The following is a 27376-nucleotide window of genomic DNA, read 5'->3' on the forward strand; positions in this document are numbered from 1 at the left end:
TAAAGCGAATTTAAGTTTTTCATACAAAACTTTCGCTTGATTTATATGTAGCTGGAGCAATATAAACTAATTACGTGCATAGATATACCTTACATCATTGTATGTGCAAAGTTTCATTACAATCCAACACGTAGTTTTAAAATGAGAACGAAAACTCTGTTTGTATGGGAAGGTGGAATTCGGCCGAGCTTGCGGACTCTTGAATTCATAAATGTACAACTTTTCATAGTGTACTTTACTCCGTGGTATATATCTTCGTTGTTTTAGGTACTACTAAATGATACAATTTTTGGCCAGCGAGTCATAAAAAACTCTGTAAAGAAAATTGGGCGTGAATTATTAATGTGGCAGCGTTCATTCCAAAAGTAATGACTTCAGTTAATTCCACGGGTCTAACACTAGCGATGCCACAATTTGTTTTTATTTCTGTTTGGTAGAAAAAAACGCATGCAAGCAAAGATCTCAGAAAAAGCATTGTATCAAGAGTTTTATAATAATATACATTTTTAAATTAAATTAAACTTTTAAAATATTAATTTTTGGAACTATGTTTTTCTTTTTTAAACACATTGCTCCCTCTCCCAATTTACTCTGTTACGTTGACAGCGCGGAAACGCTACAGAGTTTGTACACAAAATGTTTGTTGTTTTATCTGTGGTTAATGACGTGGAAAACGCATTTTTATGACGCCTTCGGCGGCTGACTATGTCGTGGGTGAATACTTACATAAAAGTCGCATTCACATGAACAAGTTTTATAAGTCAAGTGTAAAAATATGGGTGCACACATCATACTCAAAAGTATGTCTTATAATAGCTCTTATGTCAGCGATTTAAGAACTGTTTTTACACTTGACTGTACTATCTCAAACACAGTATAATCGGCGTCCGCATTTAACTTAGTTAAACGTAGCATGAGGCTTATAAGTAAAGTGAAATCGCTAGTACCGTGTTTCGTTTGCCACATCTTGGCTTTGTACCGTAAGGTCATTCTGAGCCTGCTGTGCCCCCTGTACATCCTCCAACTGGAGTTCAAGTCCAAGGAGGAGCTGCAGCTGATGCCGCAGACGGAGGAGGAGCATCTGGAGAACGAGAGTATGGAAGATGACCGGAGTACTAAGGACCCGAACGATGCTGAGGTATTTTTAAGTTATGTTGCTTCCCATCACGCTTGGCGCTCATTTTGTCGTGTATATACAAACTGTATAAATTCATTACTTGACGTGTTATGTCAAATATCTACCTGACGTCATTTTTTTAGATAGAGATGTCGTCGCAGTGCTGTGTTGACTATATTTTTATAAAATGTAGAATATTTGGTCTTAATAAAATCAAAAATAAGACAGACAATAAAGACCGATTAATATAAAAAATTAAACATATACAGACTTATACACATTCACTTTTCGTCATATGAAAAGTGAATATGGTCAGGTTATTCGTACAAACTTTATACTAACGAATAATTTTGACAATTCAAATAAGTAATTAATTTGATCTAGCTAACTCGAATAAGGCAGACCGCTCGGCTACAACCCTATTTCGTCACCTTTTTAAATCGTCCACAATGCAATGTCGTCAGCATACAATTCCTAACTCGTCACCTTCTTACTCGTCCACATTACTATTTTGTTTGACTACTGGCCCAGACCGTCTACGTTCCTATTTTGACCACAGTGCTAACTCGTCAATATTATTATACCACCCATTATCCTGTCTTTCTATAAATAGGACAACTTCTGCACTTTTCATATACTTTTGTATAACATTGTCTAATTGAAAAGTTTTCTTGGCCTGTCATTTCGACCTCCACCAATGTGCGCTTACTAGTAAAGCATGCTGTGTACACTTGTTTTTGATCTCGTGCTAGATTCCAAGCCATGATTATGCAATTCTATGTTTCATGATATTGTACAATTTCTGTTAAGTGTACCCAATAAAGTAAAATAAAATAAAAAAATGTCAGCAATGTAGACGAGAGTTGGCCAAAAACGTTAATGCAATTAACCATTAACCTTCGGCCAACACTGATGTAGACTATATAGGAATGTAGACGAGTTAGCACTGTGGACCACATAGGAATATGGACAAAATAGGAAAGTGATGATATAGGAATGTTGACGAATCAAAACTGTGGACCATATGACAATAATGACAAGTTAAAATGGTGACGAAACGGATCAGATTGTGGACCATCGATCCTGAGCCGATCGCGCCTCTATCATTTAAACAAACACTGTATTATATAACTCTATTGAAAGTGTAAGCTAAAAATATGCATCCTACCATCATAGGTATATTATATAAGTGTAAAGATATCTACGAAGAAACTAACATAACTCATATTAAGGTGAACACAGCATGCATCATTTTTATTAAATTTCCAAACAAAGTTGTAAATACACGTTCTTTCCATTTCGGTGATGGGTATATATTATCTATATAATATATTTGCTTTAGGATTGCAGTTATAATATTATCTAAAGTCTATGAGGTAGAATAATAAATTTAGGTGACTAACAAATGAGTTAGGGTACCTTAACCGTGTCGTCATTTGACAGCCAAAAATAATATCAAATAAAATAAGGTGACTCAGGGCTATTGTAGTCATAATATACATCTAACCATTATCTTAGCATTTTGAAATTCGCAGATATTTATTCGCATAAAAAAACAATTACCTCCCTATTAAATTATTTTTGAACAAGTAGAAATGTCTGCGAACGATGCTATTACGAGTAAGCTTAGAATAAATTTAAAATTGGATAAATTACTGCCTTGGTTGAGACTTGAACTCATAGCCTCTGGATCGATACTCCAGCGCTCTGCCAACTAAGCCACCAACAGAACACCTCAACCATAGCCAGCAAATCTTTTCAACATATAGGTCTAGGGGACCCTAGCCAGATCTATCGAAAGGACGTTACACTTCTTCCAGAAGCCGTGAGTTCAAGACTCACCCAAGGCAGTATTTTTCTACTTTTGAATTTATTCTAAGCTTAATTACCTATTAGTTACCACTATCAAGAAGTACCCAACATAAATATAAAGCTGATGGTGAACAAAAATCGAAGTGCAGAGAAAGGGAACACGATTTCGATTTTCAATTTTTGCGGTAGACCCAGTTTTCTGTCAGTACGTATGTACGTACTGACAGAAAAGATAGATAGATAGATAGATGTCACTTTATACACCTTTAAAAATACCTTTCAGGTACAATACTCCTGATACTAGAATAACTCCGAGTCACCTTAAAAATTAAACCTCGTGTAATATTATTTTTACAACACCAAAAAAACCTAAATTAACGAATATATATTTTTTTTAAATATAAAACTTGTTTGTCAACTGACGCTTTATTCATAGACTTGGTATTTGATTGATACTTGCAATAGGTTGGCGTAGTGAAACGGAGAACGCTTTCTATCAAGAAGATAATACCACCTGGACAGCAGAGTAAAACCAAGCAGGTAGACCGGGCTGCTCTCTCTTCTCTTACCCCAGTCAACTAGGTAGTCGAACATTAAAAAAATATGCCGAATTTGTAGCTGGCAACAAACATGACTATGTTTGCGAAGATATGGTTATGCTGCTATTTTGTTTTTGAACGACATGCACTTGTATTTATCAAATATCGATAGTCCATTGAGATCTCATTGTTGCTTTTTAAGCAATACAAAAAGTTATAAAAAAAATAATGTTCAAATTGCCTCTAGAAACTATATTTTTGTAATTCCTCGAAATCAGATCATCATTTAAAATATTCCACGAAGTTATAAATTCCCTAAAAGTTTGTCCGTGATTCCGTAGAATATTCGAATGATACGAGTACAGTTTAAACGTTATCTCTCATTCCGTGGTAAAACTAGGTTATAGCTACAATTGTCGATTTAAAAATGTGTATATTTGGAAAATAAAAGAACGAGAGTTTTAATAGAAAATAAATTTCATAACCATAAAATCATGCCTATATAAAATATCACTTGACGTTGTAAAATAAATCATATCAGTTTGATCGATCTCAATGATACTTCGAATTAAAATGTGAATACATTTTGCATAAAACTCCTCGTTGACTGGGATATAGAGCTTCGATCTATGCGAACACAAGGTTTCAACACTTTGCGAAGAGCATTTTAAACGAATGTGCTTCTTGGTCTTGATATATTGAATGTAAACCTGAAATTGATTGCGATTTTTAATCGTGAAGAGATTCTTAAGTGACACACGAACCTAGCCGCCTAACTCTTTTATAAACATTCGTTTTTTTCGAACCTATTTCGTTTTTAATTTTCCCCCAATATTTAAAATAATTGTGAACCAAACCAGACCAATGAGTTTTTTTGATACGATCAGAATCAGATCCTCATGAATTAACTTACATATATTATGTTTTATTAAAAAAATACTTTTACTTTCCGTTATTATTTTATAACGGAAAGTAAAAGTCGTAATACTAGTTTGTTTTTATTAAAAATGGCGTACTTACTGATTCATTGTCACAAATGTCACGAGTGATAAATTGATAATTACGCAATGCCGTTCGAAATTTGATAAAAATTACCTCCGTTCTTCAAATTCAAATTCTTTAATTAAGGCTAAAGTTTTTATTTCTAAATCGTTTCATTTTGCGGTTGTATTTTAAATACAACGTGTATAAAGCCTCAAGTTTAGAAGCACCCGGTATATTTCCATTTTACTACCCTCTACAATCACCACGCCGATGTAGCCGATGTCGAGCCGATACAAACCGAGCTTTAATCATGGGTCAATTGGCCGTCATTTGAGGGACGGTGTTTGTGGCTGGTGTGGGCCAGCTCTTCGCTACCGATCGTTTCCCAACCCCACGACCCCTAGCCTGGTGATACCGATTGAGCGGGGCCAGGTATCGGGGTCGCGGTGAAGGCGACCGGTAGCTTAGCTGGCGTGTGCGACGTGCTGGTGAGGCTGTGTCAGCTATTTCATATTTAATGTCCTCTTGTGTTCGTATAGGCGTGCTCGATAAGCGTAAAAACGTTGCTCCGTGTCCGTGTCCTTGTGCTCTCTTTTATAGGTCACGTTATACATTTACTGTTCACCTCTGCATTGTCACAGCGGCTTCTGAATTATTCGTCTCCCGGGGCATTTTATTTTTCTTTTTAAACTGACATTTGTCGCTGTCGTTTATCTCGTTGGCCACGGCTTAATGTTTTGACGGTTTGATGAGTCAGTTAATTGTTTAATTTATAAACTGTCAAATTTTGTTTTTCCTTAAATGAACATGTAATCAAAATAAAAAGAAATGGTGGTGGTTTTTCAAATTTTCTTTTTGTATATGATACCTTACATGTTGATTTATTTTTAACATTTACTAAGTAACTTATACCATTTATTAATTTACCTATTACAGTAGGGCTAAGATGGTCGGTTTTTTATCATCTATCATCATGCCTGTCACGTTCTAATAAGTACACAAGTGCGAAGGTGACGCATGATATGACAAGTGATAGAAATACGACCATGATACCGCCACTGAAGGTGGTAGTGCTAGATTTTGTATCCGACAGCCAATACAATCTGAGACATTTCTCTACAAACGTTCAATAAAAAAATAGTATAGTTATTATAATTAGCAAAAGTACGGAATTAGTGAAAATTCATACTGCCAAACTACAACTTGGGCCAACATTTAAAGTGTCTTTAAGACACAGTTATCTAATGCACTATACGGAGCAAACATTATTGCGATTTCGTTCCGCCGCGGACCTGCGTTCCGTACACTTGCTAAAGTTGGCCCAACATGTAAATCGAGCTTTACATAGCATAGTTACCGAACGACCTTAGAAATACCGAGCATTGCACTTGGCGCTAGGAAATTCCATGAGAGAGCTAATTAGCATGCCACCACCTACAATCTACATACACAGCTTCACATAGGTAGGTACATAATCTCTAATTCCGTTTGTGTTTTCATCTTAGCTTAACCCATTCAGCGCTCGTTCCTTGAAGGTCTTGTTTTACCTCTACGAAGCAGTCCAAGGGAAATCCATGTTATCGGTTACGACGTAGCGCTGCGACCGTAGCTCATCGGTGAATGTGTTAAACAAGGACAATTTGCTACTTGAAAACTGTGAGAAAAATCACGTACTTATGCGTAACGAGGTCTAAAAGGTACACGCTAGAAACATTTGCATTTCATTTGCTCAGTCTCTTGTATTTTGATACAAATATTCATTTATGAAAATACTTCCATGTAAAATTACATTCGAAATGAGAGTAAAAAGTTACTGGAAAGGAACTCATCGCAGGAGATCAAAGAAAAACCTACTTGCTCTCCATCATATATGACTATTGTCAGGAGTTCTATGAATAAATTTTCCCCTGACCCATAGAAACTTAGTGTAGTAAAAGCTTAACTGCGGCAATAAAATTGCCTTCAATATAAACTTTAAAACGTGCTCTTAAAACGTTAATTGTCTACAAATACATAAACACAATTTATAAATTAAACTCATGACAATTCTCGACTTAAAGACACAATAAAACCTCGACGTTAATGGAATTGCCATTATGAATTCTATCACAAAATATAATGAGGAGATTCGATTTATTATACACACCATTCTATTCCTAATTTTCATAAATATATAGACGAAACTAGCGTTAACCCTCATGTGAACATAAGTCATTTCGATACTTTAGATACCGAGTTCCGACGCGCAGAGGTGAACAGTAAATTTAAAAGTCCGAACCGTCCTTGTCTGTAGTTAGGTTATCAAAATTCAAAGCCAATTGTCACTTCTCCCTCCAACTTGAACTTATATTTAAATATTTAAATTTACAATTTCAATTTATCGGAGCTTGCATTCATTCTGCTCACTCGATCTTTGACTATGTCTTACAACACTTTTGCACCTGATTAAAGCTTTTTATGTAATCTGTATTTAAATGTTCTGTGTTATGTATTAGCTTATAACGCTTAAATTCTCGTATCGCATTTTTCAAGAAATGAATTTTTTTTACAACTTATTGTATTCAAAAATTTCGTAAATGCTTTTTTTTCAAAATGTATTCTAAATCTTGTGTCTATAGTAATTATGTATGGGGATGCCTTATTCTAAAATTTGATGTTATATTAAAGACGAATCTTTTTTGTTTTCTTCTTTCGTTAACCACAAGCGTTCTTTAAACATGACTGATCTAATTAACATACAAATATTTATTGACAATAACAATATGCATAATGGATATATACAGATGATCTAATTTATACAAGATAAGATGTTTTATATTAAGTGAACAATTTAATCAAAGTCTGGATACATAGCTAAATTTTATTAAAATATCTTTGAATGTGTTTTCTTGTAAAAGAACTTTCACTAATGAAATAGCTAGAAAAGAACGAGGGAAACTTTGTTTTATTTTACATCAAGGAACTAATTATCCAGATTAGTTAAATTAAGCAAATAGCTCTTATTCGGCCTCCTAGCCTAGACCCTAGACGGTGGTGACCCTGCCTCTTAAGCAGGAGGTCCCGGGTTCGAATCCCGGTCAGCGGGGGCATCATGGTTCCATTTTTATCACTTGTCACTTTGACACTATGCCCGTCACTTTCGCATTTATATACTTGTTATAAAGTGACAGGCATGGTGACAAATGATAAAGAGCCGACCATCTTAGCCCTACTGGGCATTTATTTGTGTGTTTATCACAAATATTTGTTCCTGAGTTGTGGATGTTTTATTTGTAAGTAATTAATATCGTAAAAGTTGTTAAGTGTGACCCACATATTCACCCCTCAGAATATGATCAAACATAACAAAACCAGCATATAAGTATGTATATCGTCGCCTAGTACCAATAGCTTGGCCTGATTTAGGGCTAGGTCGATATGTGTAAATTGCCCCCAAATATGGATTTATTTTATTTATTTCATGTTCCCTTCCACATTCTTAGTTTTAGACATAATTCGTTTTTATAAAGTAAATTAATAAAATCATTGTTAACTTTGAGGCTGCGGACTGGACGCACGCGGCTCGCTGCCGCCACTGTCGTCCAAAACAATTTCATTATATAATATTATATTTTTTATTTGACAACCTGAGGCCGTGGACTGGACGCACGCCGCTTTCGTCCAAATCAATTTCATTCAAGTCTATACATTTTGATCGTACCGCACGAACCACCGCTCGCAAAACCCACCAACAAAATACTATTTTGACTGTCGCACGGAAACAGCTGGTGCGAGCATCAGCGCGAGCGGTAGTTCGCGCGGTACGATGAAATGAATAAAATTGATTTGGACGAAAGCGGCGTGCGTCCAGTCCACGGTCTGAGGTTGTCAAATAAAAAATATAATAATTTTATTTATCTTCTAGTAAGCTCTAAATTCCCGCATTTCCCAACACTATAGACACAAGATTACAACAAAACGGATCTGACAACATACTACACATAATTTTGTCTGGACTCAAGCAGGCATTGATTGGCTCAGGAGAATGCGACACGCGCGTCGATCAGAACGGGAAAGTGGGTAAAATAGGGTGGGAGCCATCGTACAGGGAGCTGCCGGAGTACCACGCGCCGGAGGACAAGCGCATGCGGCCGCTGCGGCTCAGGAAGAAGATCTATGAGTTTTTCACGGCGCCGATCACCAAGTTTTGGGCTGATTCGGTAAGTTGGACAGTTTTCGTACGTAACGTAAAAACATCCAACTATGGTTCAAAATCTTTCAATTGTGGTTCTAAATTATCTGGAACATCTTCGCCCGCTCCCGCATCTACCTGAGTGTTTATTTTATTTGAATGTCGAAGTTCTATGGCAAAATAATAATTACAGTACAATCTCACTAATCCGGCACTAATGCTGACACAAGAGAGCCGGATTACTAGAAAGTTCGGATTACTGAAATTTAGAGCTAATCTGCTTATTATATTGATGTATTTTTTAGTATTTCGAAGCAATATAACTACACTAGACGAATATACTAAAATTAAAGAACATTGTACCTGTTATCTGTGTTTTAGGCATTTATAAAGATATTCATGAGTGATATTGAGAGCATACGTGGTAAATTTGGACATAGAAGGATCACTTGCACCCCTATTTTGGTGCCGTATTACTGGGTATCATCGAGGGACTCATGGGGGACCATCGAGGTGCCGGATTATCGACATTTTACTGTATGTTATACGAGTAAATGGTAGATAAACCTCAGAATTTACATTCCAGTAAATTGTTGGACCATAGTTAGTTGGTTTTACGATATTTCAGTTTAAGGATATTTATTTTTCAAAAGTTTAACATTGGTTATCTTATTTGAAAAAGGAAAAAACAATCAGTGCTTAATTTACTAACAGTTTGCTACTAGTGAACACAAATAATAAAATACATTCGCGCCGCGCTTAAGAGGCTGTCAACACACAATGTCCTTGAAATTGATGTTACTTAAACAGTTTTTTAAGAAATACTATTTGTTTTAGTCAAGTAAGAAAAATATATGTTCATATTAATTATATTTCAAAGACCGTGGTCGTACTCGATACACGATTGAACGAAATCGGCTCGATAGAAAATAATTGCAAAGATTAGTCTTAAAATCACAATTAAACGGTTTTATGTCTTTATTGTTTTGACTTATGGGTCTGCAATTAAAATCACAATTTCAAAACATTTATATCTAAACCGTGGTCGAGTTAAATATTACACTAACTGTTTTGTCGATTTCCGTCCTCATACTATACTTACTATCTAGCTGTACCTATAGATACTTATGCATTTTTACCCTCTCGTTTAGTTACAATAAAATCATTTAAGAATCCAGACGCGTTTGCCTTATGATTCACCTGCAATCAAAATTGAACCTTATCCCGTAAAGAACATGGTCCATACGAACCAGGATGCTTGAACAGTGACACGTAAAAATAATTGGTTCAATAGAAAATGAGTGTAATTTCGGTGAAATAACGTTAAATACATATGGAAGTGGTTAATTAGTTGGATAAATATGTTACAAAAGTGAATTAAGCCAAATGAACTTTAAGGATTAAGACAATTCGGTGTTTTTACAAAAATAGTTTTGCAAAATAATTACGTGTGATAATCGGACAAAGGACAAGGTGTATCGTGGATATAACGTTTGTGTGTTGTTTAACTACAAATAAGACAGTACTGTGCCGTGTATTACAATAGTGAGTCGCTGTGATTTAGGTAAATTTGTTGGACAATTTCGTGCGGCGCTCACTTACCCTACACATAAAAAGTTAACAAAGGAGTGGAACTTTCCTACAGTGGTTACGTACTTTTATTGCTGTGTTTTCACTATATACGATAGACTATTAATTTATTGATTGTGATAGACTTATACTACAATGGAAAACATTGAAAAGCATGTAGTGATTCAAGCCGATACGCTTGAAAAGGTGAAAAAGGCGTACGTTAACTACAAAAAATCGCCTAAGGAGAGATTGACGGCTGGTTATGTGAAGGGAAGAATAGATACACTGGAGTTGTACTGGAAAGAGTTTAAAGTCTTACATGAAATTTTAATTTTGTCGATTCCTATGGAACAGCGTCAAGCTACAAATTATTTCGCCAACAACATGTTTGAGGAATTTGAAGAAGCGTATTACGCATACAAAGGCGAAATGATGTCTAAGTTAGATTGTATGGGGCCGACAAAAAGTGAGTCTAAACAAACACTTACACCTAGTATATCGAATAGTGGTGAAGTAAAATTACCACGTATTTCGCTTCCTTCGTTTAATGGCGACTACACTGAATGGCAGTCTTTCCATGATTTATTTATGGCATTAGTGCATAACAATGAATCTTTGCAAGATGTTCAAAAGCTACATTACCTAAAGTGTAGTTTAGCTGGAGAAGCGGAGGCATTATTACGACAATTTTCAATAACCGCTGAAAATTATAAAGAAGCTTGGTCAGTACTAAAGAAACGTTATGCCAATAAGAGATACATAGCAAACTGTGTTTATAAGAAATTCTTTACACAAAAAACGTTAACACACGAATCGGCTACAGCATTAAGGCAACTGTTGGATACTTCGGTGGAATGTATGAGTGCGCTGAAACATCTAGGCTTACCTACGAATCATTGGGACGCAATTATTAACTACTCCATAGTGTCAAAATTAGACTCGAGCACTCATAAGGAATGGGAAGAGTTAATAAGCAGAGACGAGACGAACGACTTACCTAGTTTTGAAAAATTAAAATCGTTCCTGGAAAATAGATTTCGTACTCTGGAGATGGTTGAACCTGCAAGTAAAGTATACAAACCTGTGAAAACAAAGATGTTTCATCTTACTGCAACGAGCGAAGTGAAGTGTACATTCTGCAATGAAGATCATTATATTTATCAATGTAAACAGTTTTCCAAGCAATCAGTAGAAGACAGATACAGTTTCGTGCAGAAAAATAATCTCTGTTTTAATTGCCTAATACCGAACCACAATGTATTTAAATGTAAACAAAAGACAACTTGCCAGATTTGTAAAAGAAAGCATCACTCGTTATTACACCGAGAGAAACAAGCAAGTGGAGAATCGCATACGTCTGGAGAAACAAATAACAACAATAAAGAAAAGATACAAACCGTCGTCGTTGCGCACACGTCGAGCGCATCACGGGTTCTACAACCTGGTCGAGGCACCTTGTTGACGACAGCACTGGTGCATGTTACAGCGGAGTCGGGGCAGTCACACGTGCTTCGGGCTCTCGTGGACCAGGGTTCAGAGGAGTCCTTCGCGACTGCAAGGGCGGTCGAGTTGCTGGGTTTGAAGAAAACTAAAATCAGCGGAGTGATCTCTGGTGTTGAGGAGTGTGAGACGACTATCAAACATAGGGTAACATTACGCATACAATCAAGGTACGATATTTCCTATTGTATAAATGTAGATGCTTATGTATTGAAATCTATAACCCGTCAGCTACCATCTAGGGAAATAAGAAGTCTTAATTGGCCACAAGTTGACGAATTAGATTTAGCTGATCCCACCTTTGGCTCACCAGGGAGGATTGACATTCTTCTTGGTGCGAGAGTTTACAGCGAAATCCTAGAAGCAGGTTTAATCAAAGGACCAGGAAATTTTCTTGCTCAAAAAACACACCTGGGCTGGATTTTGTCAGGGGGTAATAAGGATACTAATGCATCATTTACTATTTCACAGCACCTTACAAGTCTACATGTTACAAGACAAATTGAAGAAGATAATAATCTCCTGAAAAGGTTTTGGGAGGTAGAATCTGAACTATACACGAAGCAGAGCATGTGGACGAAAGAGGAAGAAAAGTGCGAGGAAATATATCAGCAAACAACAACGAGGGACGAGACAGGGAGGTACGTAGTACAGCTTCCTTTAAAGACAACTTTTGAAGACACTGTAAGATCGTGTGGAAATACAAAGCATCAGGCAGTAATCAGATTAGAGCAGCTGGAAAGAAAGTTCGCCCGAAACGAGCATCTGAAAGCAGAATACACCAGAGTTATACACGAGTACTTACAGTTAGGCCATATGAAGAAGGTCGACGCAGAAGATGAAGGTAATGCAGTATATCTTGCGCATTGTGCTGTAATAAGAGAAGATAAGGAAACATCAAAGCTGCGCATAGTTTATGACGCGTCAGCAAAGGGCCCAAACGGATGTTCCTTAAACAGCAGCATGATGGTAGGACCTACGATTCAGCCAGATCTTCGTAGTCTGGTATTTAGATGGAGAGCTCATAAAATCTGTGTTATTGGCGATATTATAAAAATGTATCGTCAGGTAAGAATGCATGACAAACACACAGATTTACAACGCATAGTATGGCGGGATAATACATCTGAGAAGATAGATAGTTACAAGCTACTTACGGTGACATTTGGGACAGCAGCTGCACCTCATCTGGCTGTCCGTACTCTTCAACGTTTGGCTGATGATGAACAACACAACTACCCTCGAGGAGCGGCTGTAGTAAGAAACTCCTTTTACATGGATGACCTTATGACAGGTCATGAAGATCTCGACGAAATGAAAGCAACCTGTAAAGAAATAAATGCATTATTAAAGGCAGGTGGTTTCGAGATGCAAAAGTGGTCTAGTAACTCTGAAGAACTCCTGAAGGACTTGGTTGATGGCACGAAGACTCCGGAACCTGTAAAAGACAAAAAAGAGATTAAATTAGATAAAATAATAAAAATACTGGGACTTACCTGGGATAGGAAGGATGATACTTTTCACGTTTCAGTAAACTTACCAGCAAGCAGGATACCTGTAACAAAGAGAGTGATTTTATCTGATGTTGCTAGCTTGTTTGATCCTTTTGGATGGCTCTCACCTGTTGTAATAACAGCCAAAATCATGATCCAAAAATTATGGCTTTGTCATTGTGGTTGGGATGATGAGTTATCTTCAGAGTTGGTTGACGAATGGATGAGCTTCAGAGACGAATTACACGAGCTGCAAACTGTTGAGATTCCAAGATGGATCAAGATGTCATCTCACTGCAAAGAAGTATATCTGCACGGGTTCTCTGATGCCTCAACACTTGCACTTGCAGCTGTTGTGTATGCAAGAGTTGTCGACGAGCACGACGTTGTTCATGTCACGATGTTAGCCTCTAAAACAAAAGTAGCCCCCCTGAAGCAATTGACTGTCCCGAAGCTTGAAATTTGTGCTGCGGTGATATTAGCAAAGCTGCTGCATGAAATTTCAAGGTTATTGAACATACCTATGCACAAAATCTACGCGTGGACAGACTCAATGGTAGTGCTTTCATGGTTGCAGTCCCCACCCAGCCGCTGGCAAGTATTCGTTGGCAACAGAGTGTCAGAAATTATCCAGCATATAGATAACGACAGGTGGAGACACGTTTCGTCGGAAGACAACCCAGCTGATCTTGCCTCAAGAGGTATCAGGGCAAGTGAACTAGCAAACAATGAACTTTGGTGGAGTGGACCCAGATGGTTAAAGGATACAAACACTGAGATGTTAAGGGCCACTACAATTCCAACGACAAATCTAGAAAGCAAGAAATCATTCCACACTTCAGTACAAGACACATCTATTTGGGAGAGATTTTCGTCGATGGTCAGGATGAAAAGAGTGATAGCTCAATGTAAGAGATTTTTAGATTATAAAACCAAAAGACATGATATCTTGAGCGCTGCTGAATTAGATGAAGTTGAAACCTGCTGCGTGAGATATTATCAGAAACTAGTATATAGCCAAGAATTTGAAGACCTGAAAAAGAAAGGAAAGGTTAGAAACAAAAGTTCATTAATTAAACTTACCCCGTACGTAGATGAACACGATTTACTGCGAGTTGGAGGACGGTTGAGTAAAGCGGATCTGCCAGAAGACGCTAAACACCCGATTATCGTACCAAGCAAGCAACATGTTGCAAGGTTAATAATAGCGGATGCTCACACCAAAACCTTACATGGCACAATCTTGCAGACGATGACCTACGTCAGAAGTAAGTACTGGGTCATAGGTCTCAAATCATCAGTTAGAGATTTCACTCGTAAATGCATCGTGTGTATAAAAAACAATGCACTCACAAGACAGCAGCTAATGGGTCAGTTACCCACCTCAAGAGTCACTCAGAATCGCGCCTTTTACCACAGTGGAGTTGATTTTGCTGGGCCAGTGTATCTGAGAACGTCAAAGGGTCGAGGTCGTACATCTGCAAAAGGCTACATCTGCTTGTTTGTCTGCATGTGCACAAAAGCAATCCACTTAGAAGCAGTAACTGATCTTACAGCTCAAGCATTCATCGCGGCGTTCAGGAGGTTCGTCGCACGTAGAGGACATTGCGCACAATTATGGAGTGACAATGGGACCAATTTTATTGGTGCTGATAAGGAACTAAGAGATATATGGTCTAAGAGCACTAATAGCGTACCTAAAGAGGTAGCTGAACTTCTTGCTAATGATGGTACGACGTGGCACTTTGTGCCGCCAAAGTCACCAAACTTTGGAGGCCTGTGGGAAAGTGGAGTACGCTCGGCAAAGCGCCACCTATTGAGAGTCAACGGAGCTACGAAGTTGACGTATGAAGAATTTTCAACACAGCTAAGCCAGGTTGAAGCGTGTCTAAATTCAAGGCCACTCTGTCAGCTGGATGATACTCTGGACACACTTAACCCCCTCACGCCAGGACACTTTCTTGTAGGTGAAGCTCTGATTAACATTCCTGATAGAAGTTATGAAACTAAAAGTTTACATTTGTTAACACGCTGGCAACTCGTACAAAAACAAACGCAAGACTTCTGGAAAAAATGGCAGTCAGATTATTTAAACACACTTCAGCAAAAACACAAGTGGTACGATGTAGTAAAATCACCCTGTATAGGAGATGTTGTCATTATGAAGGAGCAGGACTTACCACCGGCCAAGTGGCTGCTAGGCAAGATCACGGCACTGCACGCAGGGCCTGATAATTTAGTACGTGTTGTAACGGTCCAGTACAAGGGCAATCACATTCTAAAGAGACCGTTGTCTAAATTAATATTGTTACCTAAAACTGCAGATTAATACACAGTTAACGTCTGTAGTGAAAAATAATGAGCTATGGTGGGCAGTTAAATTTATTTCGTATGTTAATAATTTTCAGGTACTAATAATGCTGGCCGACTGTAGTTGTAATTGGTAATACCTACTCAATACATAAGCACAAAGATTAGCGACAAGCTATTTTCCTAAAATTTATTTAAAGCGCTAAATACTTTGTCCTATGTAATTTACGTTAAGTATAAAAAAGCTGCTAAGTTTATGTTATTTATGTATTTATAGGAGGATGCATTAATTACATTTTGTAGATGTCACGTGTATAAGACGGATCCCCTATGGGTTAATTCTTGATAATGGGTTACCGAGCGGATCGCAGACTTTCTTATAACCAGCGTTTAAGCATACCATTGTAACTTTATTACATGCAAATGTAATTAAATGCACAGGTAAAATAGGTTCGTAAACCTTTATTTGTTTAGAAATTAAGTTTTTCCTTATTTACTTACCTATTCAACTTGTTTAAGTACAAAAAAAAATAACGAATTGTTTGATAAAGATTATATTATCTAGCTGTTAAGATATTATGCTTCACGTCGTCCATAAAAGCGAACAAAATACATACGTATTACAAACATAGAACCTCCTTTTTATGAAGTCGGTTAAACAAAATGATTTACGTATACGAGTACAGTCCACTAAAGTGTATGCTATGAAATAAGTTTTGTTATTATGGTTGACCTATTTAATATAGATTTTGTATTTAGAAGTAAGCTTAGGTACTAAAATGTTAACAAAAGATACCCTACGCGGGCACGCAATTATTACCTCCGCGATGCAGGCAGTTAGTTGTTTACTTAAAGAAATTGAGCCTACTTTATCAGTTATCATGTTTCTTTGGTTCACGCCAGCGTCGCTTGAATTGTAATTAGTTATTTGTTATTATGCAAGTGAAATGCATTGAAATCATTAGTTTTGTTTATTAGAGTTGAACTTAAAACATACGGTTGTGATGTTAGTGCTTGTGATACCTAAGTGTTTGGATGCATTTGGATATTATTGTTCAAGCAACTATGTACGTAAGTTTTAGGTTATGTATTTTCCTTAGTTTAGTTAAAAACTGTTGTTTTTGGCGGGCGGTATGTTTTGTCGATTTCCGTCCTCATACTATACTTACTATCTAGCTGTACCTATAGATACTTATGCATTTTTACCCTCTCGTTTAGTTACAATAAAATCATTTAAGAATCCAGACGCGTTTGCCTTATGATTCACCTGCAATCAAAATTGAACCTTATCCCGTAAAGAACACTAACAATCCACTTTTTTTTATTTAAATATTTTTCTTATTATTCCCTTGCCCAGGCCCAGTAACATGCGACAGTGCTATCTCATTTACTCCGATACAAATAGACAGTGTTCGCGCTTTAGGTATTGACAGCCTCTTAACTGATAAATGTTGTGATAAAACTGGTGTGTGACAGGTAGAACGAAAACATGCAAAAGCATTGGCTTATTAAATGTTCTATTTGATCCAGTTTCTGCAGTTTCAAATAGAGGGATAGCTTATGAAAAATATATGAAGGTAAATAATAGACTTAGTATCGAATAGCTTATTGATTACCACGACCTCAATCGACCTACATTTGTATTGCAAATATTGATGTTGAAGTTTTCTTCTTTAATATAAAATACGGTTGACTGACTTACTGATACTGATAACAAAATAAATTTCCATTTTTTATGCTCTAAAAGTGTTCAGAAAATGATACGTTTGTGCTCTAGAGCACTGTACTTTCTATGTACGTTATTTGCTTTTTATTACGATAAGTAATTGAAATTTTGGTTTTAAATGGATTTGTAAACTGAAATAAATGTCATATACTAAGAAAAACTGACCAAGGTCTCCAGTGCCCCAGGCTGGAATCGAACCAGCGTCCTCTGCTATCGCGGCAGGTGCCTGTATTAAAGCCAAAACAAAAATAAAAACAGCAACAGAAAATATTTACACACCTGCGTAAATATGTTCTGAAAATAATTGAATTTGTTCTATGATAATTAACTCCCCACACCATAAATAACGAACGAACCTAAATTGTTAATTGAAAGCACCCTGAAATACTACTGAGGTTTATTCTTACCCGTGTTTTTTAAATGCACATGTATTTTGCTTTCCTCGTATTCAAAATGAAAAGTAGAGTGTTTATCTTATGTGAAAGGCACCATTTCAGTCTATTGGTGCTCTCACCAGGGACCGGACCCGCTTACCCTAACCCGTTCAAAAACCCGGGTTATTGTAAAGCTGTGTTCCAAAAACCGCTTCATTTCGGTAAGCTTTTGATTGGCTTACCGGTTAAGAAGCTAATCCTTTTATTTGAATTAATTCAGGTTAGCGCTTACCGATATTAAAAACCCGGGAAAGGGTTATCGCTTCAAGCGCTGATTAAATACGAACAAGCTGTTTTAGCTTTTACGTAAATTGCATATGGTCTATTAACGTAGCGCCCGACGCGAAACACGGCGGTTCCATTCCCTACGTGCACGTGCGAGTGCGCGGCGCGGCGCGGCGGCAGTCGGTTTTTATGACATAGTACATAGTCACCATCTTGGACTCCATCCATGACGACTTTTATGACAAAAAGCATGGCCGCCATCTTGGATTCCAAAATAGTCATGATTTTCGAAATCTGCACTCCCTAAAACCTATATAACGACATCCATGACGATTTTTATGACATTGTACATGGTCACCATCTTGGACTCCAAAATGGTCATCTTTTTCGAAATCTGCACACCCTAAAACGAATAAAACGACATCCATGACGACTTTTATGACAAATTGCATGGCCGCCATCTTGGATTCCAAAATAGTCATGACTTTCGAAATCCGCACTCCCTAAAACCCATAAAACGACATCCATGAAGACTTTTATGACAAATTGCATGGCCGCCATCTTGGATTCCAAAATAGTCATCATTTTCGAAATCTGCACTCCCTAAAACGTATAAAACGACATCCATGACGACTTTTATGACAAATTGCATGGGCGCCATCTTGGATTCCAAAATAGTCATGATTTTCGAAATCCGCAATCCCTAAAACCTATAAAACGACATCCGTGAAGACTTTTATGACAAATTGCATGGCCGCCATCTTGGACTCCAAAATGGTCATCATTTTCGAAATCCGCACTCCCTAAAACCTATAAAACGACATCCATGAAGACTTTTATGACAAATTGCATGGCCGCCATCTTGGACTCCAAAATGATCATCATTTTCGAAATCCGCACTCCCTAAAACGTATAAAACGACATCCATGACGACTTTTATGAAAAATTGCATGGCCGCCATCTTGGATTCCAAAATAGTCATGATTTTAGAAATCCGCACTCCCTAAAACCTATAAAACGACATCCATGACGATTTTTATGACATGGTCACCATCTTGGACTCCATCCATTACGACTTTTATGACAAATTGCATGGCCGCCATCTTGGATTCCAAAATAGTCATGATTTTCGAAATCTGCACTCCCTAAAACCTATATAACGACATCCATGACGATTTTTATGACATAGTACATGGTCACCATCTTGGACTCCAACATGGTCATCTTTTTCTAAATCTGCACTCCCATAAACCTAAAAACCGATTTACATGGCGACTTTTATAACTTACTGCATGGCCGCCATCTTGAATTCCAAAATCGTCATCATTTTCGGAATCGGAACTCCCTAAAACCTAAAAATGATGATTTTTATGACAAAGTGTGTGGCCGCCATCTTACTAAAACCTGTTATAAACCGGATACAAATAAGCATCTATATAGTAAGTCAACATTAACGAAAAGTACTTTTACGTCGGTAGTTACAATATACCTATCGAATCAATTACGTAATGCCCATCTCTCCCGCGGTGCCGCAGCGGCGGGGGAAAGGCGCGGGAGAGGGGTAAGGCTTACCCTAAACCGAAAGGTTACCGGTTAGTACACGCAAAACACAAACCGAATCAGCTCCTGTAAGCAGTAACCACTTGTTACGATTAGGTTAATCTGAATAATACGGGTTATCATTATTGTTGGGTAACCGGTTGAACGGGTTACCCAAACGATTAGCTTATCGTATGAAGGGGTTACCCATTCCGAACGGGTAAGGCAAATGAACGGGTTTTCCGGTCCCTGGCTCTCACTGCGTTCGACCGCCAAACCACTCGCCGGAAATGGGTGCCTTTCATCCCTTGGTTAACAATCTACTGTTCTATCATATCTGTTGCAAATTTAGTAACTTGAATATGCTGTAGGTATGAGACGTTCTACTTAAACGCTTTAATCAAAACTACAACCTACATAAAATATATATTTTATTATCTGCAAAAAATATTTCTTATCTCCATTTATTTAAATCCAAAAATACCCTGTTTAATATCACGAGTAATATATAAAGTGTAACAGTGGCAAACATAATCTTGTATCTTTTCAAAAGATTTCTTAACAAAATAATATATCTGAGTTTGTTTAGGATCTAGGTAAATAAGACAGATGATTTAGTCTCTGACTTCGTTGATTCGTTGATGTACTATTTGTCTTAAGAGGCTGCCAATATCGTAAGCGCACACACTGTCTATTTATATCGGAGTAAATGAGATAGCACTATCACTGTTACTGTGCCTTAAAAGAAAACTATTGAAATATAATAAAAAATGTGAATTAGGTACTTATGTAATGTTCTCGTTAGTGGTTTAGGTATAAATATTTAGAAATTGTGATTTTAATTGCAGACTCATAAGTCAAAAAATAAAGACATAGAACCGTTTCATTGTGAATTTAAGACCAATCTTTGCAATTAATTTGTATCGAGGCGATTTCCTCCAATCCTCTATCGAGTCGAGTACGGCCATGGTCTTTAAAATATGATAAATACATATATTTTTTACTTTACTAAAACAATCATTGACATAATATATCTAAGGACGAGCCTTACGGCCACTAAGAATGGTGCTAGTTCAGCGGTGTCACTCACGAATTCGAGCCAATCGCGTAGTGGCTTACGTGAGCGAATAACTCGCGATGCGTCGCGGCGCGGCGGCCCAACGGCATTCGCGTTCACAACGAGATCACCCACGTAGGACACTTCCATAGGTATCAAAGGATTGAATTCACCCGCGCCGCTTCGCATTCGCGAGTTATTCGCTCACGTAAGCCGCTGCATTAGACTGCACGACTGCCTCGAATTCGATTGGCTCCATTCTTATTGCTCGTAAGGCCCATCCTTAGATGTCAATGAAAACAATTCGTTTTTTCCTGCTTAATAAGAAAGATGAAAGAATGGATGGGGATAAGAAAGAAGGGATGGCCGCTTCTCCATACAAACGTAGCCCCATTTTCTTCTCTGGACATTGACGTTATGGTAAATATTAGCGAAATTGGGTGTTGACAGCCCCTTAAGTGTCTCACGAACCCGCCGCCTAAAAAACGCTGCCAATCGAACGCTCTCATTTGAAAAACGACATCCTTAAATTGTATAAAACTTGGCGCGAGCATTTGCGTAACATAATATGTATCTATGTCTGGTACTAGTTTTCGAACATACTTCCAAAATGAGAGTAAGTAGTTTTCCCTATATTCCTCTTCGTGTTTTTTTTATTGTCTCAGTGATCAAGCGACTTAATTTCAAGACTGTTTCTAAACAAATTGGGTCCGAATCTCTCGTAATTATATAATATTAATTTAATTGTAATTAATTTAATAGTATATATTAACTACTCAACCTTCCTTTAGTACGTAGCTTGGTTCAATTTCTTCCTTTAGTAGGTACCAAATTCATTTACAGTTAAAAACAACTATATATCTTCAGACACTCTTCAGCTTCAAGTTTTATTAAAATCCTCACTTCATTATTATCTGTTTGTCGAATAACAACCCACGATTCTTTTCGACCGATCGATAATGAGGTTATGTCCAAATATTGAAGCGTGACCAAGGATCTAAAATTACCTATAGGTATCAATATCTTAATATAGAGTTAAGGATAAACTCACGCTAGACCGGGTCAGGCCCGGGCCGAGGCGTCCAACACATCACTTTCTATGGCGGCTGATCGGTGATCTAGTAATGATTTCCATAGAAAACGAAGCGCCGGAAGCTTCGGCCCGGCCCCGTCGCGTTCTAGCATGTCATCCTTTACATAGGTACGTTACATGATAATGACTGAATAATAACATTTTGTTTTTATTTCGGCTCTGTGATTGATTGATTAATGATTTTCTACTGCCTTCAAATTATATACCTACGATAGGGTAACTATATCCACAAAGAACACTTTGATCTTGCGCCTTTAATTATTAGTATTGCGCTGCATGCAGAAATAGCGTATAAAGAAACGAGAAACGTTCATAGGACATCACATCAAACATCAAATAGGCCACAGGGGATTTTTACAAACATTAAAAATAACCAAAAATTACAAAATACAATTACAAATATGGAATCAATGCAATAAAATATATTCTATTTATTAGAGATATATAGGTACTAAAATTCTTAAAAGATTTAAAAGTCTCTAATTTTCAGAGATATAATATAATAAATAACCGGCCAAGAGCATGTCGGGCCACGCTCAGTGTAGGGTTCCGTAGTTACTCTCCCGTCACAATAAGCTAAACTGGAGCTTAAAGTGTAGTAAATGGTACCTTTCACCCGAGTTAAACAAATAGGCAAATTTGCATAATCAGTACCTAATTAAAGTAAGTCTTTTTACTATGAAGGGAAAACTTTTTGCGATAACTCAAAAACAGCTAAACTGATCATGTCCGCTATAGTTTTCATTTAATGTCTTTCTTAAGCTCTACTTCCACGATTTTTTTCATATTTTTTGGACCTATGGTTCAAAAGTTAGAGGGGGGGGACACATTTTTTTTTTCTTTCGGAGCGATTATCTCCGAATATATTCACTTTATCAAAAAATGTTTCTTGAAAACCCCTATTAGTTTTGAAAGACCTTTCCAACGATACCCCACACTCTAGGGTTAAAGCGAAAAAAAAAATTCACCCCCACTTTACGTGTAGGGGAGGTACCCAAAAAAAAATTAAATTTTTAGATTTTATTGTACGACTTTGTCGGCTTTATTGATTTATATATCCATGCCAAATTTCAGCTTTCTAGCACTAACGACCACGGAGCAAAGCCTCGGACAGACAGACAGACAGACAGACAGACAGACAGACAGACAGACAGACAGACAGACAGACGGACATGGCGAAACTATAAGGGTTCCGTTTTATGCCATTTGGCTACGGAACCCTAAAAACGATCATTTAAATATCCTCTGAGATATAAAGGATATACACTAAACATTATTTATATTGTTTCAGATCGCCTACATATTGTTCCTATTGATGTTTACATATACAGTATTAGTCAGGATGAGCCATACGCCATCTTGGCCTGAGATTTATTCTATATGTTATATAATAACGTTTTTATGTGAGAAAGTAAGAGAAATCGTTACGTCCGAACCTGTTGCTATTAGGTGAGTGTACTTAGGTACTTTTCATGTTACCATTTATTGTGGAAATGCATGTAACGTGTATTATTATTCAGCTGCATAAAATATGCTATAGTCATTTCTATTAAAAATAAAGAGCAGTGGAACTAGAATTGTTCCCTGTTAAATACACATGTGAGTTAATTAAAATTAAAAAATACCTGCTTACTTCAAAAAGTATATTAATGTGTTCTTAAATAAATTTAAATATTGATATTAAACTAAACATCCCATCCTATTAAATCAATATTATTGGTCAATCTTACTAAAATCAACCAAGTCAAAAGCTTAGCACTAATAGAGAGATTATTTCGCCACTCGAATTAAATAAATCTTTGAAATCTTTCCGTAGACATAAGTTTAGCGTGTGGGCATGGAACATGTGGAACACGTACGACGCAGGCTTCATCATATTCTTCCTGGTGGGCTTGACGCTGAGGCTGCGCGTGAGCTCGATGGACGTCGGCCGCGTCATTTACTGCGTCGATATCATCTACTGGTACTTAAGGATACTGAACATATTAGGCGTAAATAAGTACTTAGGTAAGTCCTTCGTGCTATTTATTTTTCAAGTATACTTAGAACCTTTTGTACAATTGTGTGTATGTTGGAGATATATATATCTAAATATATTAACGCTGTACATAAGTAATCGTGTGCACGATGCACTACACAATATCTTTTTAAGGATACTGCCATTGAAACTTGTCAAAATGCTGCACTTTTGATTGGCCAGCTCTTGCTCAAACTAAAGCTAAATTGAAACATTACTTCTAATGTTACCCCTATGATTTTTAGGACCTTTAGTCACAATGATGGGTAAGATGGTGAAAAACATGATATACTTCGTGGTGCTATTATTGGTGGTGCTAATGTCGTTTGGGGTCGCGCGGCAAGCGATACTCTACCCCGATAAGGAAGCCAGTTGGTACCTCATCAGAGAAGTAAGTAAAAACGTTTTTAAACGAAATATGCATATTAGCTGGACCAAAGCGAATATCTGTTGGAATAACTGGTGGCTCAATTCTGTCATAATTTATCAGCCCTTTTGAACACAAATTGCGATATTTATTAATTAAAATATAACGGATGGTTGCTGTGATATGATATCCACTTTTATAGATGATCCATTCATTTAGAAAACAACAATATTTTATCTGGCTCCATCATTATTATTGACGTATCCACTACATTTATCAATATTTTGAAACTTCATACTAACAAGCGACATTACCCAATCACTAACATTTTCAGGTATTCTTTCAACCCTACTTCATGCTTTACGGCGAAGTATTCGCCGAACAAATGGCACCGCCTTGCGGCGGGTTAAACCAGCCGGAGTGTCGGGTGGGCCACTGGGTGCCCCCAGTGGTCATGAGCGTGTACCTCCTCATCGCGAACATTTTACTCGTTAACCTACTCATAGCGGTTTTCAATAACATCTTTATTGAAGTCAACGGTGTGTCGCATCAGGTTTGCGGCCAGTTTATCGTAGATGTTGATGTTATTGATGTTCGTTTCGCCTGTTGCGAGATTTGATTTACACAGTTGGTAGGCCATTTAGAATCATCCATTGTTGGTATTGTTATTAGTTTTCTCAATAATTTTCTTTCAATTTGGCCAGTTTGGATAAATCATCCCACACCACTGAACCCCCTAATTTATACCTATACGTAGATAATTATTTTATACAACTTAATTTAACTTTTGTTAATCTCCTCCACTTTTTTATTCATTTTATTTTTAATTCTTTTTAGATATTCTTCCAACCATACTTCATGTTGTATGGCGAGGTGTTTGCCCCGGAGATTGATCCCCCGTGCGGCTTGGGCGTCGACATGGCCAAGTGCGTGACTGGCCGCTGGATCACGCCCATCGTCATGACGATTTACCTTCTCGTCGCAAATATTTTGCTCATCAACCTCCTTATTGCCGTCTTTAACAATATATTTAACGAAGTCAATGAAGTCTCGCATCAGGTTTTGTTTTTATTTTGCTTTATTATTTTTAATTTTACTGATTAGCGAATACTAATTTGTCTATCTTTATAGCACATATATCATATTGATTGTTTCCAAAATGATATATAAAGCTTTTGTTCAACATCAATATATTAATTTAACCCTTAACTTACATAGCATAGAATTATTGTCTTTATTTGCAAATTAAGTAAAATGCTGCATGCAGTTTTGTTCGATTGTATGTCGTTCGTTTTAGAATCGTGTTTTAATAATTCTAACATATTAGTCAAATTAATTACAGAAGCCAACATTATGATTCTGCAATTTCGCTGCAAAGACCAAACTTAACATTTAACTTCACAGGTATGGATGTTCCAAAGATTCACGGTGGTGATGGAATATGAACAAAAGCCAGTTCTGCCTCCTCCACTAATAATTTTCTGTCACATTTACGCGACTTGCAAATGGGTGACGAGAAATGTCTCACACCAGAGGTTTCAATACGATAACGGACTGAAACTTTTCTTAGAGAAAGAAGATATGGAAAGGTTGTATGATTTTGAAGAAGAGTGTGTTGAAGGTTATTTTAGGGAACAAGTAAGTATTAATAATAGTGTTTGTCAAAATATATAATCATTGACTTGAAACAGATTTAAAACATTCTTATAATCTTGAATATGATTTAAAAATTATTAAATTAAAGCCAAATCATGTTTTGCAGGAAATTAAATTATCAAATTCTATGGAAGAAAGAGTGAGAAACACAACTGATAGGGTAGAACATATCACAACTAAAATGGAAGACTTAAATCAAAAAGCTAATTGCCAAATACAGTCAGTACAGGTAAGCCATGTAATTGTAATTGAGGAGTATACTATTTTAGAATAGTTTAAGTATTATAGTACGGAGAGCAGGGGTAAGGGACTCCCGAGTAAGGAGAATTTATCTTTAATAAAATAAACCTTCTCTTGGTTTAATTTGATGACATCATTCTTTCAGAGCGTAGAGTTTAGATTAAGAAAATTAGAAGACGTAGCAGAACAGACGATGAACCATCTAGCTGTAATACACCGGTTCATGGCCACACACCCGTCTTTGGTTAACCGAGGATCGACGGACACGCTGGGACCACCGCCTCCGACCTTTCAAGCTGCTGGTGCAAGACTGAGAACGACTAGTGATAGGTCAGAGGTAGGCTTTCAAGTATTTAATTATAAAAATCAATGTTACACCATGCGATGGCAATTTTTTTATTAAATTCCTAAGGTTTTATAAAGTTCTAGTCCCGTAACGTAAACAAGTAAAATAGTATTTGGAAAATTTATTAAAGCTGAAATTGTAATTGAAAAGTTATATAAATATATTTTCTTAAGTTTTATTAAGACCAATTTTTCTAAACAATTACGGAGATTCTCATTATAATCACATTTGCCACCGCATTATGATATGTTTATTCAAAAATGTATTCAGACAGTTAATTGTTTGAATATTTTGAAACCTTTTGAAGAATGCTTTTCAGTGTTCATTTTACTAATGCAATGTGTTGTTATTCTGGCATGTCATTATTAACTGTCGATGTGTTTTGTTATGCCCTACTAAAATATACATTTATATCATTAAATGTTTCGTAAATCTCATTGTGTTGGATTACCAAAACGTTTTATCAGTTAAACGTATAAATCAATATTTACGTATGTGATTGTGAAAACGGAGAACTATCAACGTTTTGATAATCTTTCTATGCTTTTATATGCATACCTGGTGATTTGAAAATGTATAATTTATATATATGATTATTTTTAAACATTTCCTTTCGAATAGTAATATAATTCATCATACGATCATGCGTTATCATACGTTGAGACAAATGCTATAAGATTTATCAATTATAAAATTGACGTTGAAGAGAAACTGAATGTAAATTAATATTTCTAACTTATTTAAGTACTCCCATTTTCAAATCAACTCGTACGCTCTCCATTGATGTGGCTAAACGTGGCAGGTGCTGTCGGACAGCGACACGGGCCCCCCGCGCTTCGTCGTGCGCCCCGTGCAGGAGGAGGACGAGCGATCGCAACCCTCCGATGTAAGCCCCAGACCTTACCCGATGTCCCAACGAATACTGAATCAGTTATAACTAATGTTTTTGACACTCCTATTTCACGTCGCTCACAATTGTTGCCTGGCATTGACGATTCACAATACGTTGCTGGTCAAACAAGTAACCATTGATGCTGCTACTTATCCACCCAGAAATGGACAAGAAATTGTCAACTTGGTGAAATATGATAATAATTGCGACATTCGTTTGATCAATATTTGCATGATCATCATTCAGCCTCTATACGAGGGTCATGCCAAAAGAAATTAGATACTCA

At 36.9% G+C, this 27376-nt stretch overlaps 2 protein-coding genes and 1 long non-coding RNA gene across 4 annotated transcripts in view; 2 read left to right on the top strand and 1 right to left on the bottom strand.

The window, feature by feature from the left end:
• The window catches only part of LOC133527836 (transient receptor potential cation channel trpm), a 399070-nt gene that overhangs the window by 355536 nt on the left and 16158 nt on the right, over nucleotides 1-27376 (top strand). The window contains exons 11-22 of one of the 2 annotated variants that reach the window (XM_061865026.1): nucleotides 986-1138; nucleotides 3395-3469; nucleotides 8457-8651; nucleotides 22864-23021; nucleotides 23389-23579; nucleotides 23835-23980; nucleotides 24291-24509; nucleotides 24794-25015; nucleotides 25361-25594; nucleotides 25719-25841; nucleotides 25998-26189; nucleotides 27001-27084. In XM_061865026.1, the coding sequence (XP_061721010.1) occupies nucleotides 986-1138; nucleotides 3395-3469; nucleotides 8457-8651; nucleotides 22864-23021; nucleotides 23389-23579; nucleotides 23835-23980; nucleotides 24291-24509; nucleotides 24794-25015; nucleotides 25361-25594; nucleotides 25719-25841; nucleotides 25998-26189; nucleotides 27001-27084 (1992 nt within the window). The remainder of the gene's footprint in view (nucleotides 1-985; nucleotides 1139-3394; nucleotides 3470-8456; nucleotides 8652-22863; nucleotides 23022-23388; nucleotides 23580-23834; nucleotides 23981-24290; nucleotides 24510-24793; nucleotides 25016-25360; nucleotides 25595-25718; nucleotides 25842-25997; nucleotides 26190-27000; nucleotides 27085-27376) is intronic. The other variant, XM_061865024.1, reaches the window with a different exon arrangement.
• On the bottom strand, nucleotides 3928-5289 carry LOC133527848 (uncharacterized). Its single transcript, XR_009800924.1, has 2 exons — nucleotides 4703-5289; nucleotides 3928-4178 (listed from the first exon to the last, which is right to left on the bottom strand). It is a non-coding gene; the product is annotated as an uncharacterized LOC133527848 (long non-coding RNA).
• Nucleotides 9384-12629, top strand: LOC133527841 (uncharacterized). Its single transcript, XM_061865032.1, has 2 exons — nucleotides 9384-11865; nucleotides 12167-12629. The coding sequence occupies exons 1-2, from the start codon at nucleotides 10349-10351 to the stop codon at nucleotides 12219-12221; spliced, it is 1572 nt and encodes a 523-aa protein (XP_061721016.1). The 5' UTR covers nucleotides 9384-10348; the 3' UTR covers nucleotides 12222-12629.

This window comes from Cydia pomonella, chromosome 18 (genome assembly GCF_033807575.1).
Source record: "Cydia pomonella isolate Wapato2018A chromosome 18, ilCydPomo1, whole genome shotgun sequence".
Classification (NCBI taxonomy): domain Eukaryota; kingdom Metazoa; phylum Arthropoda; class Insecta; order Lepidoptera; family Tortricidae; genus Cydia; species Cydia pomonella.